The following is a 16,510-nucleotide window of genomic DNA, read 5'->3' as shown; positions in this document are numbered from 1 at the left end:
TGTGTATTTTGGATAATCCTGCAACTTGCCTTGCTATTTTTGTGAGTGACCTCTGGTATGCAGATTTAAATTTGGAAAATTTGATGTTCCTAATCATATTCAGAATGTCCAGTTCAAATTTGTCCAGAGGGTTGTGAGGAGGAGTTTTATATGATTTGAGATTATTCTTTTATCTGTTTCAGTCATTTGACTGTGGCCATGCTGGAGCACTGCATTTAGTCGAGCAAATTGACCCCAGAACTTATTCTTTCGGTCTCTTTTGCTGAACTGCTAAGTTATGGGGATGTAAACACACCAGCATTGGTTGTCAAGCGATGTTGGGGGAGACAAACATAGACACACAAACACACATATATATATACAACAAGCTTCTTTCAGTTTCCATATCATAGATACTATTATTATTAGAGGGGTGTAAGTCATCTGAGATTAGTATTGCTACCTACATTTTCACTAATATTTTCATAGTTACACTTCCTATAATTCTAATCAGTTGTATTATTATTATTAATATTATTCTTATTGTTAAAGTAGTGAGCTGACAAAATTGTTAGCATTTCATCTGTCTTTATATTCTGAGTTCAAATTCTACTGAGGTCAACTTTTTGGGGTCAATAAAATAAGTACCATTTGAGCATTGGGATTGATATAATCAACTTATCCGCTCCCCTGAAATTTCTGGCCTGTGCCAAAATTTGAAGCCATTTCAAACGGACAAAACCCTTTGTAACTTTCGTCCTGTGTTTTGTCCCTTTATGTTTTAATTGATTTTTGTTAGCCCTTGTGGCCAATAAATGAATGAATTATTATTATGATTATTCTTGTTAAGTTGATTACCATTGCCAATGTTCCCTCAACTGTTATTTATTATAGTTTCTACCTATTACTATTGTTATTGGTAGGGGTTGTGTGAGTTACAATGATCAAGTTTACTTCTCTTTGAAGCTGCTGCAACTGATGACAGTTTAATCATGTGATACCAGTGCCGGTGGCACATAAGAGAACCATCCAAACGTGGCTGTTGCCAGTGCCGCCCCGACTGGCCTCCATGCCGGTGGCACGTAAAAAGCACCATCCGATCGTGGCCGTTTGCCGGCCTCGTCTGGCACCTGTGCCGGTGGCACGTAAAAAGCACCCACTACACTCATGGAGTGGTTGGCGTCAGGAAGGGTATCCAGCCATAGAAACATTGCCAGATCAGACTGGAGCCTGGTGCAGCCTTCTGGCTTCCCAGACCCCAGTTGAACTGTCCAACCCATGGAAAGCGAACGCAAAACGATGATGATGAAATTAAAAATTGAGTGGTGCTTATGTTGTGGGGGAAAATTAGATTTAACAATACTAAGAAACTGTTTTGGCAATCCCTTAACATTTAAGAAGGAAGGTGTACACCAATGGATATGCCACCTCCTGTTCTTGTTAGGTAATTTTAAAATTTGGGAATTGGAGGTACTAAGTAGGTATCAGACATCTAGTTCTTATTTAGGGGTCTTTCTTAGTGTATGCACTCTTGTGGTTAGGCCTTGATGGCACAATGTCTCTAAATACACTTACGGCATGATGTAATGTTGGGCTGGTAGTTGCTGTTGTTAGCAGGATAGGTGTCTACATTAGAGCCAGGTGCACTGTGGATAACCTCTGTATGTTTAGATTTAGGATGCAGCTGAGCTAAGTATTTCTTAAGCTTAGTGTTAGGTAAAAATTTCATTTTGTCAGAGAATCCACTAGTAAATAGTAGCATTTTTATAAAAAATTTATTTATTTATGCAATCCTTCAACAAAGGACGAAATACAAACCACTTTTCTATCCATTCAAAAGTTTACCAAACTATGTCTCATCAACGCTATGGACTTAATTCCCACCTTATTCTGGAGTGTACCTGTCTACATCTGTATGGTAAAACCATTGTTTATTTGTATTATTAGAGGAATTCTGTTTACTGAACATTGAATAAAATTACGTTAAATAAAATATATTAAAAAAAAAAAGACAATAGTACAGACAGAATCTCTGTATAAGGCCTGTACAGCTTTCACAAGCCACTCATCTACTCCTAACTTCCTCCCAGGCCAACACATCGCACAGCAGGGTTAAATAAACAAATTCCAAGTGCAATGGTTTATTTTTTAGTCCAATTTATTTTTAGTCAAATATGTCTCCTGATTATAAAGGTAGTGTCAGTAGTGCTTCTCCCAGGCACAAAACCTGTATTTCATCATTGTGCATTTTGTGTTATACATACACATACGTGTGTATAAACATACAAACACCTATATACAGATACACAAACACATGCATGTGTGTTTGTGTATCTGATTATAAGGTGTGTGTGTGTGTGTGTGTGTATTCGTTGTTCAACAACCCTAGCTATACAATGGATAAGAAACTCTAAAATATCAGTTTGAAAACCGCTTTCAAGTGAGAAATTCACAACAGATTTACGATTTGTAAACACCTAATAATTCATAAACGTATAATTATTTAAGTGAAAAAAATATCAGAAAAGTTATTTCTATTCATTGTTTTCTTCAAATACGCATCTATTTATATACATACACACACCTTTTTAATAACTTCTTAATTAAACTACTGATTAGTGGCGAAATGTATTAACAGTGATAAAAAATATGAAGCAATATTTGAAAGGTTCTGAGATCTTCAACAAGCTTAGACTTTGGTGGAGAGAGAAGAACCAAAATATATCTTCATGAAAGACACAAAAATAAGCACTTCTAAATTTTATCTTCATCCTCATACAAATATTCTCAATAATCATCTGTGAGTAGTGTATTATCCCGTGGGTCCACGAATTTCCTCCTGGGCCTCAATGAGTTCCAGAGCTCATTAAATTCGTTGTAAGCTTAATTAAATAATAAGTATTAAATGTGGATTATTTTGTCACTAGTCGATGCATTTAATATCATAAATTCTGTTACATTCGGGTGTTACAATCTATTATTGTTAACTGGTTTTCGTATAAATTTAATTACTAGAATCACATTACATTGTTGACACCATTCGAGGTTTGAACTTAAAACAAGTGAAACATCGGACTAACATCATAGTATTAAAGTATAATAGTACAACACATATTTATGGATGGGGGTCATCTCAAATTCTAGGTGTGATATTTTAGAAGAGTGTAGGAGTAAAAATAAATTATAGTAATGTTGATGCTTCCTAAAATGATAACAGTTGTGTAAATGAATCGGATTACGAACGATAATAATTAGAGAAAGTGAAAGAATAAAGAAATGTTCAAGGTCGATATACACCCTTTATATCATAGACATTGTGCACAGAAATTGAAAGTTATTAACGGCAGGATCGTACCATGTTTATTATATTCTTTCCATAGCCACACAGACAATAACAGAAGAGAAAGGGGTTCTAATTTAGTACTGAAATTTGGTTGTACAATCAATTTCTTATAGAACTTAGCCACCACCTATTAAAGCACAACCCCCCCTAATATACCTGAATGTATACACATAGGTCGGCGTGTATATAACACATAGTAAGCTTCAAACAAAATCCTTAACTAAATATATGTAGTCTTATGACAATAGTTCGTTAACATGTGAGTATGAGTCAAAGAAAACATCTTGTAAATCACACCACAAAGGTTTAGTGCGTTAGTGTTTAGTCAGATCACCCCTGATCCAGCAGAGTATGATTACAGGCGTTCTATCCATGACCATCGCATCTTATACTCAAATATAGTATTATACCGAGGTCTACATTACTTAATATTCCTTTTTAAAGACGGGAAGGTGTGATTTGAGCTAGATTTAGCTGCTATTTCTAGCAGACCGAGCGACTGCGTATAGGCTCGTGTGCGATATGGATTAGGTTTGGGAGGTCAATACACTAAAATAGTATGATTACATGCGTTCTATCCATGGCCATCGCATCTTATACTCAAATATAGTATTATATAGTATTATACCGAGGTCTACATTACTTAATATTCCTTTTTAAAGACGGGAAGGTGTGATTTGAGCTAGATTTAGCTGCTATTTCTAGCAGACCGAGCGACTGCGTATAGGCTCGTGTGCGATATGGATTAAGGTTTGGGAGGTGAATACACTAAATATTGAACTTAAAAGTGAAAAAAAACACTATACACAGAGATATAAAGATATAAGCAATGAATACGTACGTATATGTTTTATAAGTACATGGTTAATTGCAAAAGAGATAGGAAACATACTTAACTGTTTAAATTTTTTGTGGGTTTTGAATTTCAACAAGTTGACATAGACATATATATGTGTCTGTGTGTGGGTATATATATCCATATATATATATACATACACATATGTATATATATGTATATATATATATATATAAATATAGATGGATCAACTCATGACGTCCAAGTAAAACATTGTTACCGCCTCAGACTTGTAGGAGCAGTCATCCGTTTTTACTACTAAACAGCGGCTGACTGACTGAGTCTTATGTAGTGATAAACCTTGTTTTGTTGGATGCATTTGATGTTTATGTGGATATTTGTCATTGTTGGCTGGTGTTGCAAAGCCAAGAAATTGAATTACCACTCTTCAACACACACACATATATGTACAAGCATATTATATATATATATGTATATATATATATATATATATATATATATATATATATATATATATATATATTAAATGATTTATACGGAAGACGGAGAGTAATTTGAAGCTAGCTCTCTCTCTCTCTTTATATATCTACTTTTAAGTAGAAAGAATAGCCAAAACTCTTTGACTGCTATTTCTAAATTCGGTGTGTGGTGAGGCAAATCGTTGCTAAACCCTCAATTACTGAGTCTTATGTAGTGATAAGCCTTGTTTTGTGTGGATGCATTGATAGTTGGATGTTTATGTGGATATTTGTCATTGTTGGCTGGTGTTGCAAAGCCAAAGAAATTGAATTAACATTCTTCAACACACACACATATATATGTATATGTACAAGCATAATATATATATATATATATGTATATATTAAATGATTGATACGGAAGACGGAGAATAATTTGAAGCTAGCTCTCTCTCTTTTAAGTAGAAAGAATAGCCAAAACTCTTTGACTGCTATTTCTAAATTCGGTGTGTGGTGAGGCAAATCGTTGCTAAACCCTTAATTACTTAGTATTACTTAAACCTTCCTTGAATGGGGTTTTTACATGCCGAACTCTACTCGGTGAAATTAATGATTATTCCAAATTAATTAATTTCACCCTTTATTATTATTGATAATTATATATATATATATATATGTAGTAGTGTTTCCCGACTATTTTATTTGAATGAGTTTTCACACGGATCCGTTTTAATATGCTTATCCTTATGCGTGTATGTATATACATATATATATACATATATATATATATATATATATCACCGTGACCGACCAGGCTATCAGATGCTGTTACACATCACTGGTCACAGTGCGTTTCGCATTGTATTTTTTTAGCCTTCAAATGACGCCACCCCGCTGGCTAAGCGGCTAGGCCTATATACATACATATATATATATATATAATATAGGGTGAATTCACAAAAAAAAGAGACGAAGTCAGGTGGTGTATATAACAAAGAGATGTATTAGTATAACGCTCGGGAAGTGAAAAAGTCTAACGTGTCGAGCCTACGCTCTTCCACAGAAAGAAACAAGGAGAGAAAATAAAGAACGTGTAGTGGTTAGCGATCTATCATACCGAAGGCCGGATCGAAGGGTCACACGGGAGAGCTTGGGAGAAGGGGATATAACAAAGTGGTGGTGACCCCAAAACGAAGGTGTGCGTGCGTATGTATAAGAGAGTTTGTATGGGCGTGTGGAAGAGGGCTGGTGATCTTGACGTGTTCGTGTGTGTATGTGTTAGGTGTGAAAATGTCGATCTGGGAAGTGGTCAGTGCTGATGTGTGGGTGGTGGTGTGTTGCTATGGTGGTGTATGGTGTGTGGTGTATGGTGTGTGGTGTGGTGTGATGGTGTTGGAAGGTGGGGGAGGCGGGAGTGGGAAAAGCAAGGATGGGGTGTGGGTTAGGCTGAGGGTGGGGTAGAGGTGGGGCGTGGGAGTAAAAGTGAGGTTTGTAGGTGTGGGTGGGGTGGCATGGGATGGGGGAAGGTGGGAGTGGGCTTACGAGGGAGGGGTGACGATGAAGGGAGGAAAGAGAAGGTGGGTAGGTGTGAAGAGAAGAAAAGGTGGGTAGGAGGGAAAAGAAGAAAGAAGGAGAGTAGAAGTGAAGGGAAGAAGTAGGAGTCGGCGTAAGAGAGGAGAGGTGGATGGGAGGATGTAGGTGTGAGGGGGGAGGAGGTTAGATGAAGAATTGAGCCCATGTGACGCAAAGGGCGAGAAGAATATATTAATATATATATATATATATATATATATATATATATATATAGGGAGAGAGAGAGAGAGGAGAGAGAGAGAGAGAGAGAGAGAATACAAACTGGGACAAGAACGTAAAACATTTAGAAGACGATACAAAAAACACAAGGAAATGGAGAAACACATTAGTTGCTCTATCAACTTTAGGATATATATCTCTTATTATAAAAGGCAGATTTTATCTGCCTTCCTTTGGGAGTTATACAAATCTACAATATAGGATTTCTTCAATTACAATTTACCTCGCATTTTTAAGAGTACGATGCATCGCGTCATGCCAGGTCCAGTTTTTAAAATTTAAACTCCAATTAAGCAAAATTTACAGAAAACTCACATTCTGGTGTGTGTGTCAAATGCTTTTCTTAGTCTGGTTTACACCACACGCAAACGCACATACACAGTGGGCAACGAATAAAATGAAACTAATTCACTTACTGTAGTGAGTGATTCTTTCACTCTGCCTCCCACTTCTTCTTTCCACACATACACACGCAAATATATAAATAAAATTGTAAGCTAACGTGCGTGTGTGTGAGTCTGTGTGTGTGTGTGTGCGCGCGTGTGTGTGTGTGTGACGGTGCGAGTGTGTGTGTGTGTGTGCGTGAGTGTGTGACAGGAAAGTTTTTTTAGACGAATATAACACCTATATCCAAGTAGCAGAAAGATAAGACAGTAAGGTGTGATTTGAGGGAGATTTGGCTGCTATTTCTACCATGTCTAACTGCCATGTAGGGGTCTCCCTCATAGGCTCATACATACATATATACATAGATAAGACAGTAAGGTGTGATTTGGGGGAAATTTTGCTGCTATTTCTACCAGGTCTAGCTACCATGTAGAGGTCCCACTCAATTCTTTTATTCTTCTCTGCTTTTTCCAGCATTGCTCTGTGGCCATGCTGGGGCAATGCCTTGAAGAATTGTAGTTTAATGAATCAACTCCAGTTTTATTTTTGTAAGCATTGTACTTATTCTGTTTCCTTTGTCAAACCACTAGGTGACAGGGATGTAAACAAACCAACATTCGTTGTCAAGCAGTGGTGGAGGACAATCACAAGCACAGACACGCACACACACACACATACATGCATACACATATACACACATACATACATACATACATATATATATATGTGTGTATATATATATTGCAGCGTGGAAGGTGTTTGTAAGCCATTTAAGAAACACACAAAAACCGTTACATTCACTTCAACATTTAAATTTAATTTGCCAAAATATTTTCGTCGCTTTGAGACCGCGACCTGTTCACTGACAAAAATATCGTGCTAACAGGTCGCGGTCTCAAAGCGACGAAAATATTTTGACAAATTTATTTAAATGTTGAAGTGAATCTAACGGTTTTTGTGTGTTTCTTAAATGGCTTATAAACACCTTCAACGCTGCAACTGTTTTCGTTCCAGCACACGATCTCAGATCAAGTCACTTGCTATGCAAGTACATCTCTGTAACTATATATATATTATATATATATATATAATATTGTATATTGGTAAAAACAGTAAGATAACAAAAGAAAGAAAGAGACCTCAATATTATGTAAATAGAGGAATCTTTATATAAAAAAGTGAGGTTGTGTGTCTGTCTCCTACGATTTAGATTCCTAACTACTCCCACATTTTGCGGTGCAGTTTAACCAAACCGGTATCTCTATAGTCGTGATTCATATCGAGACCGTCTGGGTATTAGCGCGCGTCTACGATGAGTCTACGATTTAAAAAAAAATTTACCATCAATTTTTCCCATTTTTAATCCATTTTTGACATATATAAGGGAAGTAACTCTCTAAAATTATTTATTTTAAATCTCAGAACGTAAAAGCTACAGTAACACCCCTCCCCCTTTGTGGTTAGCCATATTGAGATGGCTATTATACTTTACATCTCTAAAAATGCTTATATAATTATTTCCCTTACAAACCCGAGCAACGCCGGGCGATACTGCTAGTACAGTATAAAATTCAAAGTGTTTCTCCATTTCCTTATTTGTAATATAAATTGATGGTAAAATATTTCTTTACCTTCACCCATTTAATACAATAAGTGAGTTCATTGCATTGCAATTAAAAACACTTGTGTATTAATAATTTGGGTATTATACCAACAATATATTGGATAAGTATTATCCCTTAGTGGGTTGGATCCACAACCCCTAACTTATTTGGTGGTATATATATATATATATATATATATATATAAAGTTAATCCAAATATGAAAACACAAAGAGAAAACACAACAACGCGAGGACGTGGAACAAATATAGTATTATTGGACGCACAGGAAGGAAGGAAAGAAGGATATTAATAGTTATCACCAAGCTAACATGGCAGTTCAGAAAAATAGAACGAATGCTGTCGTTGATTAGTTCCAAGAGGCCATCGCCTCTAGCTAGCTATGTGACACGTGAACCTGTGTCCATTATAACCTTCGAACAGGGAAGGTATACCCTGAAACTAGACTGTAGATGCCAGGCCAGCAAGGGGAAGCGGCTAACCTCCCCTGTTCGAAGGTTATAATGGACACAGGTTCGTGTGTCACATAGCTAGCTAGAGACGATGGCCTCTTGGAGCTAATCAACGACAGCATTCGTCCTATTTTTCTGGACTGCCATGTTAGCTTGGCGATAACTATTAATATTCGGTACCGCTGCCGTAGTCTCCTTTAGAGAGAATTATAGAAATATATATATATATATATATATATTATAATATATATATATATATGTGGTATGTGGTGTGTGTGTGTGTGTGTGTGTTTGTGTGTGGTCTGTGTAATATAAGTATGTAAACGACCATGCGAAGGAGAGGTGACGAGAATGGCTCCTTTAGTACACCACACAGTCGATACAATAAATGCAAAAAAGAATAAATGCGTATAAGTGCCAGAAGGAAAGGAGAGACACAACCGGGTAGAATGTTTAAGAGAAGATTTTATTTATATGTTAACATGTGTATGTGTGTGCATGCGTCATATATACATGATAATAGACAGGCCATTATGTATGCAAAGTGTATGTGTGTGCATTAAGTACAAAGCATTGAAAGAGTTTATAATATGACGTAAGAAGAATGTCCAGACACAAGTATGATAAATACCAGTTCGTAGTGAAAGTACACGATAGTTGAAGTGCTGTAACAAGAAGTTGTGGCTGCAATGCAGAGCCATTTGAGGCACATGTCGTATAAGAAGTTGTGGCTACTATGCTGCAGCCGGTAACTTAATACAGGAAGTTCTCGCAGGTTGTATTTGCTGCTAACCATTGTGAAGTAATTCACAAACGGTGTTGAGCTAGACCTGTGTGAGGGTTGCTGGTTGCTGCGTACGTGGAGAGATGTTGTTGACGACGTTAAGAAGATGATGGCGACGGAGATGGAAGTCCTGAATGCTGCTGGGCGAAGTTGATGAGTCTCCATGTGGCTGCATTGTGTTGTCGCTGGAACTAGCTGTGTCTTGTGTGGTCAGTGGCTAGACCTTAAAGGTCTGGAACTGAAAGACATCGAGACGGAGTGAAGCTATATTTTATAGCGTGTTATCGGCTCACCGGAAGTTTAGAAGAGACTGTCTCACGTGACCATATCAGAAGGCTGCGATTGGTTGGGTTGCATATTGGTGCGCAATAGAGCAAGAGACAATTTGCGCCAATACCAATCAATCAGAGTAGTGGACACAACAGGGACCAAAAGGGCGGCTGAAGGCTAGCTGTTATTCACTACGTCCTTATTTATGTATATATAACAGAGTGAGAGAGAGAGAGGAATTTCCCTAAGGGTACGCTACAGATAATATATATATATATATATATATATATATATCTATATATATATATATATAATATATATATATATATATATATATACAAAACAGGGGGAAGCTTTATGAAATACAAAGACGAAAACAAACGAACTTGTATTAGTATGGCGCTCAGGAAATATAAATAAAACAAGTCTTTAACGTTTCGGGCCTACGCTCTTCAACAGAAAGATACACAGAGAGAGAAAAACACAGAAAGAGGAGAGAAAAAAAATGCGTGCAGTAGCTAACGAATCAACATGGCGATCTGATTTCGGCCAGAGGTCAAAGATCAAACATGAGACGCGAGAGCGAAATAAGGGGAGATAATAGGGTTGATAAAAGGGTTGAGGGACCAGCTAAAAGTGCGTGGGAGGGGTCTGGATGTGTGTATGTATAGGTTGGTGGATGTATTAGTATGTATAGGGTGTGTGTGTGTGTGTGGGTGTGTGTGTTGTGTGTGTATGAGAGAGTATTAGTGCGTAGGATTGGTCTGGACGTGCGTATGTATGGGGTTGGTGTATGTATTAGTATGTATTAGTACGTATTGGTATGTATAGGTGTGTGTGTGTGTGTGAGAGAGTATAAGTGCGTATGCGGGTCTGGACGTGTGTATGTATAGGGTTGGTGTAAGTATTAGTATGTACTAGTATGTATTAGTACGTATTAGTATGTATTAGTTGGTGTGTGTGTGTATTAGTATGGCACATCATATGTGATGTGATGTGTAAAGTCAGGTGGGGTGTTTTGAGGAGAAGGGGGGGGGGGGAGAGAAGGGGGAGAGAAGGGAGGGGAAGAGAGGGGGAGGAGAAGGGGAAGAGGAGAGGATGGGGAGAAGGAAGGGGAGGAGGGGGATGAAGGAGGAAAGAGGGAGAGGGGGAGAGGGGAGGGAGAGAGGGAGTGAGGGAGCAGAGGAAGGGGAAGAGGGAGGGAGAAAGAGGGAAAGAGGGGAAGGGGAGTAGGGGTGAAAGGATGAAGGACTGAAGAAGTAGGGGTCGGGGGGGAGAAAGGATAGGGGAGGAGGGGGGGGGAGGGGGGTTAGATGAGGAGGGGGGAGAGTTGAGACCAAATGGCGTATAAGAGCGAAGAGAGAAGATTAATCCTGTTCACGGCGCAAACGGGAATCCGGATGGCCTCTGTGTAAGGACAAACCGAACACAGATAGGTGTTGCAAGGAGTGACCGGTGGAGCGGAAATGGCGTGAGACCGTTGTGTCGTTCGCAAGGTGGATGTCACGAAGGTGTTCCGCGAACCGGTCAGCCAAGCGGCGTCCCGTTTGTCGATGTACAAGGAATTGCAGAGAGAGCAAGAGATGCAATAGATAATATTGCTGGAGGTGCAGGTGAAGGAGTGGATGATGGGATAGGGTCGATCGATGGTGGGTGCTAGTGAGGCGGGTGGTGTTGGAGAGGTAAGGGCAAGTGCGGCAACGTGGGCGGGAGCAGGGAACGAGCCGGGTTGGGAGGTAGGGTCAGGGAAGGAGCTATGGACCAAAAGGTCTCGAAGGTTGTGGGCTCGTTTGAAAGAGGGGAGGGGTCGGTTAGGGAAGAGGTGTGAAGTGGACGGGTCGGACTGGAGATGACGGAAAGCTCGAAGAATGGTGCGTTGGAGACGTAGGGTCGTGGGGGTGGTAAGTGAGGGGAAAAGGGAGGCGGGAGACTACAGGGCGGGTTCGGGGAGAGAGAGCAGATACACGGTCCACGGACCGTGCTCTGGCCAGGGCGGTGTGGGTGGATAGTGGTGAGGGGGTAATCCACGTAGGGTGAAGTGGTGAGCCATACGTTGAGACTGAGTCTCAAAGTCATGGTCGTCACTACAGAGCCTACGTAGACGGAGGAATTGGAAGGAATAGGGGATGGAAAGCTTGGTGTGTTCTGGGTGGGAGGAAGAGAAGTTGAGGTATGAGTGTGAGTCTGTGTGTTTGTAGTGAATGGAGGTGGTAAGAGTGGAGTGAAGAATGCTACCGAAATGTCGAGAAGGAGACAGAGGTGTTGGAGATAGTGGAAGTGAAGTGGAGGCCTGGATGGAAAGATTGGACGAAAGAGAGGAAGGAATCTAGATGTTCGCTGGAGTGAGTGGGTGGCACCGATAATGTCGTCAATAATCGACCATATAGTTCAGGAGTGGGACCAGTGAAATTAGAGAATATTTGGGCCTCAACATAGCCAACGAAACAGGTTCGCATAGTGGGGGGCCCATTCGCGTTCCCATGGCCACTCCCGAGATCTGATGGTAGAACTCGCCCGCGAACGAGAAGCAGTTCAGAGTAAGGACAAGTTCGGCCAGACGAATGAGTGTGGAGGTGGGGGTGTCAGGTAAGGGTTAGAGCGGAGGAGGTCAAGAAAGTGTCGAAGGGCCTGCAGTCCTTCGTGGTGAGGGATAACAGTATAGAGGCTTTGGATGTCCATAGTAAAAAGGATTTTGGAGGAGCGGGAGGAAAGGAGAAGAAAGTTGAAAAGCCGGAGAGCATGGTTGGTATCGTGATGTGGGAGGGAAGAGATGCCACTAGGGGGGCAAGGACACGGTCGAGGTATTTAGAGATGAGCTCCGTGGGGCAGTTACAGGCGGAGGAGAGATGGGGCGGCCAGGGTGTTGGGTTTGTGGATTTTGGGGGGAGGAAGTAAATGGTGGGGGTACGTGGGGTTCGCACCGAGTAAACACATAAATGTGAACCAAAGTGGAAAAAAGAGTACTCAAAATCGGGGGGGTAGAGTAATATGCTTTTAAATAAAGTATATATATATATATATATATATATATATATATATATATATATATATATATATATATATATGTATATATGTATATATATATATATATATATATATATATGTGTATATATGTATATATATATATATATATATATATATATATATATATATATATATATATATATATATATATTATGTGTGTGCTATATATACATGCATTATGGTATATTATACATGCATATATGGCTACAGGACATAAAAAAAAACGTTGAACACAATGAGAAACGAAATCCCAAATTTTATTTAATTTGCTTTGCGGGAAAGATTGTTTCAATGAAGTCGCGTATTGTCCTTGCCTTCGTAATGCGGAGTAGATGAAACAGGGACAACTGATGAAGGGGAATATTCTTTGTGTTGTATGTCTCGTTTCTCTGTTTTTTTCTTTGTTCGAAAAAAGTTCGTTTTCTATGTTTTTGTTTTTATGATTTCGTTTCTCATTTTGTTCAACGTTTTGTTGATGTCCTGAGCCCTATATGCATGTATATACAGATATATGTAGGTATGTACATATATGTAGTTATATTACATATATATATAATATATATGCTATATATTAATATATATATATATATATATATATATATAATATATATTTATATAATTATTTATGTCATTATATGATCGAACGTCACGCATCCTTTTCCAAGTAAGTTTATGTGTGTGTGTGTATATATATATATATAGATATATATATATATATATTATATATATATATATATATATATATATAATATATATATTCCATATATATATTCTACTACGAAGTAGTAGAAGTAGAAAGTCCTTGGTACAATATATATTTGAAAAAATGAACAAAAATTACTTCTCTGATAATTTTTCCGCTTTAATAGAGGAAAAATTATCAGAAAAGCCATTTCTACTCATTTTCTTATACACACACACACACACACACACACACACTAGTCTCGCGAGAACATGAGTTCTCTACCAGGAAAGACTTCGGTTTTAGCGGAGCAGAGCTCTTTAAAAGCCCACTTGTAAGTGGTAATCCCGGCTGCTAAAGAAGGCTCTGTCTGCTTATCTTGTCCTGGTGCAGATTTTTTATTTTCCTCATCGCGTGAACCGCAGTCTAATCGCTCATCTTTTTAAAACCCTTGCCTAGTTCCAATTTTGAGACATCTTTGAAAAGAAAATGGGGGTCATCATAGGTTTCTGTTGCTGGAGACTAGATCACCATACAAGTCTTTTGGGAGCCTCCCGTCTGACAAGCGGAAGCATTGTTGCTGCAATAGGATAAAGACGTCGAGTATCTGCGCGGGAGCGAGGATCTCATTGCTGCTTGCTCTGTTGTTCTGCTTGATGATCCGTTTCAAACTGTGGGGTAAAGGCATTGAGACACTGCTCTTACTGGAATGTCCTGTAGCCATATATGCATGTATATAGTACATATATATGTAGGTATGTACATACATACATACATATATATATATATATATATATATATATATATATATATATATATATATATATATATATATATATATATATATATATATATATATTATATATGTATATGTATATATATATATATAATATAATTATTATCTGTAGCGTACGCTAGGAAAATTCCTCTCTCTCTGTTATATATACATAAATGAGGACGTAGTGGATAACAGCTAGCCTTCGGCCGCACTTTTGGGCCCTGTTGTGTCCACTACTCTGATTGATTGGTATTGGCGCAATTTGTCTCTTGCTCTATTGCGCGCCAATATGCAACCCAACCAATCGCAGCCTTCTGATAAGGTCGCGTGAGACAGTCTCTTCTAAACTTCCGGTGAGCCGATAGTTGATACTCCAGGTCTCATTCCCTAAAGCTGTCTACTGAGAATACAAAAACTCAGTAGATTGCAATCTTGGTGTGCGTCGTTAGTTTACTGCAGTGGTTCTCAACACATTTTTGTCAACGAAACCCGTTTGATTCCTAATCTACTACACGGGGCCTCCATAGCCTTTCATTGTATATAGAAAATATTTTACTGAATCTTTATAATTAAATATCATTAGGAATTGTTAAAAAAAAAATTAAAATATTTCGTGTATTGTAGAAATATAACCAATTTACTGCGCATAAATTTTAACAATAAAACCTTATATGGACCCCCAAAGGCCATAGAACTTCGGTTGAGGACCATTGGTTTACTGTTTTCCTAGCCTCGATGTCAGTCTGGCTAGTATTGAAGTATTCAGTAAGGCGGCGAGCTGGCAGAATCGTTATCACACCGGGCGAAATGCTTAGCGGTATTTCGGCTGCCGTTACGTTCTGAGTTCAAATTCCGCCGAGGTCGACTTTGCCTTTCATCCTTTCGGGGTCGATTAAATAAGTACCAGTTACGCACTGGGGTCGATATAATCGACTTAATCCGTTTGTCTGTCCTTGTTTGTCCTCTCTGTGATTAGCCCCTTGTGGGTAGTAAAGAAATAGGTATTTCGGCTGCCGTTACGTTGTGAGTTCAAATTCCGCCGAGGTCGACTTTGCCTTTCATCCTTTCGGGGTCGATAAATTAAGTACCAGTTACGCACTGGGGTCGATATAATCGACTTAATACCTATGTCTGTCCATGTTTGTCCCCTCTATGTTTAGCCCCTTGTGGGCAATAAAGAAATAAGTATTGAAGCTGCTCTCCCAATACGTCTGTTGGTCTCAGACTCTAGAGAGAATTTGTACGAGGGGATGCTGAAAAGTTCCTGGTTTTAAGGGTATCACAAAAGGCCTGGTTGGAGACCCAACCATCCGAGTTTTTTTTACAGGGCTTAGAAAAACTGAAGGGTCGCTGCAATAAACGTGTGAATCTGAGAAGGGAATATGCTGAATAAAATCAATTAACTGATTCTCCTGTATTTTCTTTTACCCAAAACCAGGAACTTTGCAGGAACCCTCGTAGTTGATGGTGGAGCCGAGGCATGCAAACTCGTGGACTGCCTCTAGCTCGCACTTTTAATAGTAACAGTAGGGAAGTGCTTAACATCTTGGCCCACTATTTCTATATTCTTCAGCCTGTGAGACTGTCCACACGAAGCGCTGCCATTGCTCCTCCGAGTGCGTTTCCAGTGCAACATCATCTACAAATGATATGCCCCTGATGAATAATTCGCCTTTGGGACTTCAACTGCTGCCATGCTTCAATAGGACAGCAACGATGTCCAACAGGATGAAGACTAGCACACAGCTCTGTTTCACTCCACTACAAATGGTAATGAATTCCAAAGAAGAGCCATCAAGCTGAATGATGCCTTTCATAGCGTTGAGAGTGAGTGAATAACCTTGAATACTCAATCTTGGCAAGAATTTCGAACAGGTTGTTTCTAATCACAAATTTGAGATAAATAAAAGTAACTAGCAGCATAGCCCGGCATTGCCCGGGTATGTAAGAGCCCCTGGAGCAGACATGATGCTCGCTGTTAATTAAAAAAAAATTCCTGACAATTTGTGAAAGATATTGTCGAAAATATGTCATCTGGAATTTGAACGCGATTTCCCAAAATGGCATGATTTTATCGACTTTTTCTGATGGTAAGGTATTG

General features: G+C 38.9%; 1 protein-coding gene across 4 annotated transcripts in view; it reads right to left on the bottom strand.

The window, feature by feature from the left end:
• Positions 1 to 16,510, bottom strand: part of LOC115209428 — a 92,324-nt gene that overhangs the window by 59,007 nt on the left and 16,807 nt on the right. The window contains exons 1-2 of one of the 4 annotated variants that reach the window (XM_029777843.2): positions 14,399 to 14,417; positions 4,220 to 4,278 (exon numbers count right to left, since the gene is read on the bottom strand). The exons of 1 other annotated variant lie outside the window; for it this stretch is intronic. Coding sequence is in view for 2 of the 3 variants with exons in the window: in XM_036500905.1 (XP_036356798.1) it covers positions 4,164 to 4,302 (139 nt within the window). In the remaining variant the exon portion in view is untranslated. Of the gene's footprint in view, positions 1 to 4,163; positions 4,537 to 14,398; positions 14,418 to 16,510 lie in introns of those variants that run through there. 2 more of the 4 variants (XM_036500905.1, XM_036500904.1) reach the window with 2 other exon arrangements.

This window comes from Octopus sinensis, linkage group LG3 (assembly GCF_006345805.1).
Source record: "Octopus sinensis linkage group LG3, ASM634580v1, whole genome shotgun sequence".
Classification (NCBI taxonomy): Eukaryota; Metazoa; Mollusca; class Cephalopoda; order Octopoda; family Octopodidae; genus Octopus; species Octopus sinensis.
This window is presented reverse-complemented; position numbering and strand designations above follow the sequence as displayed.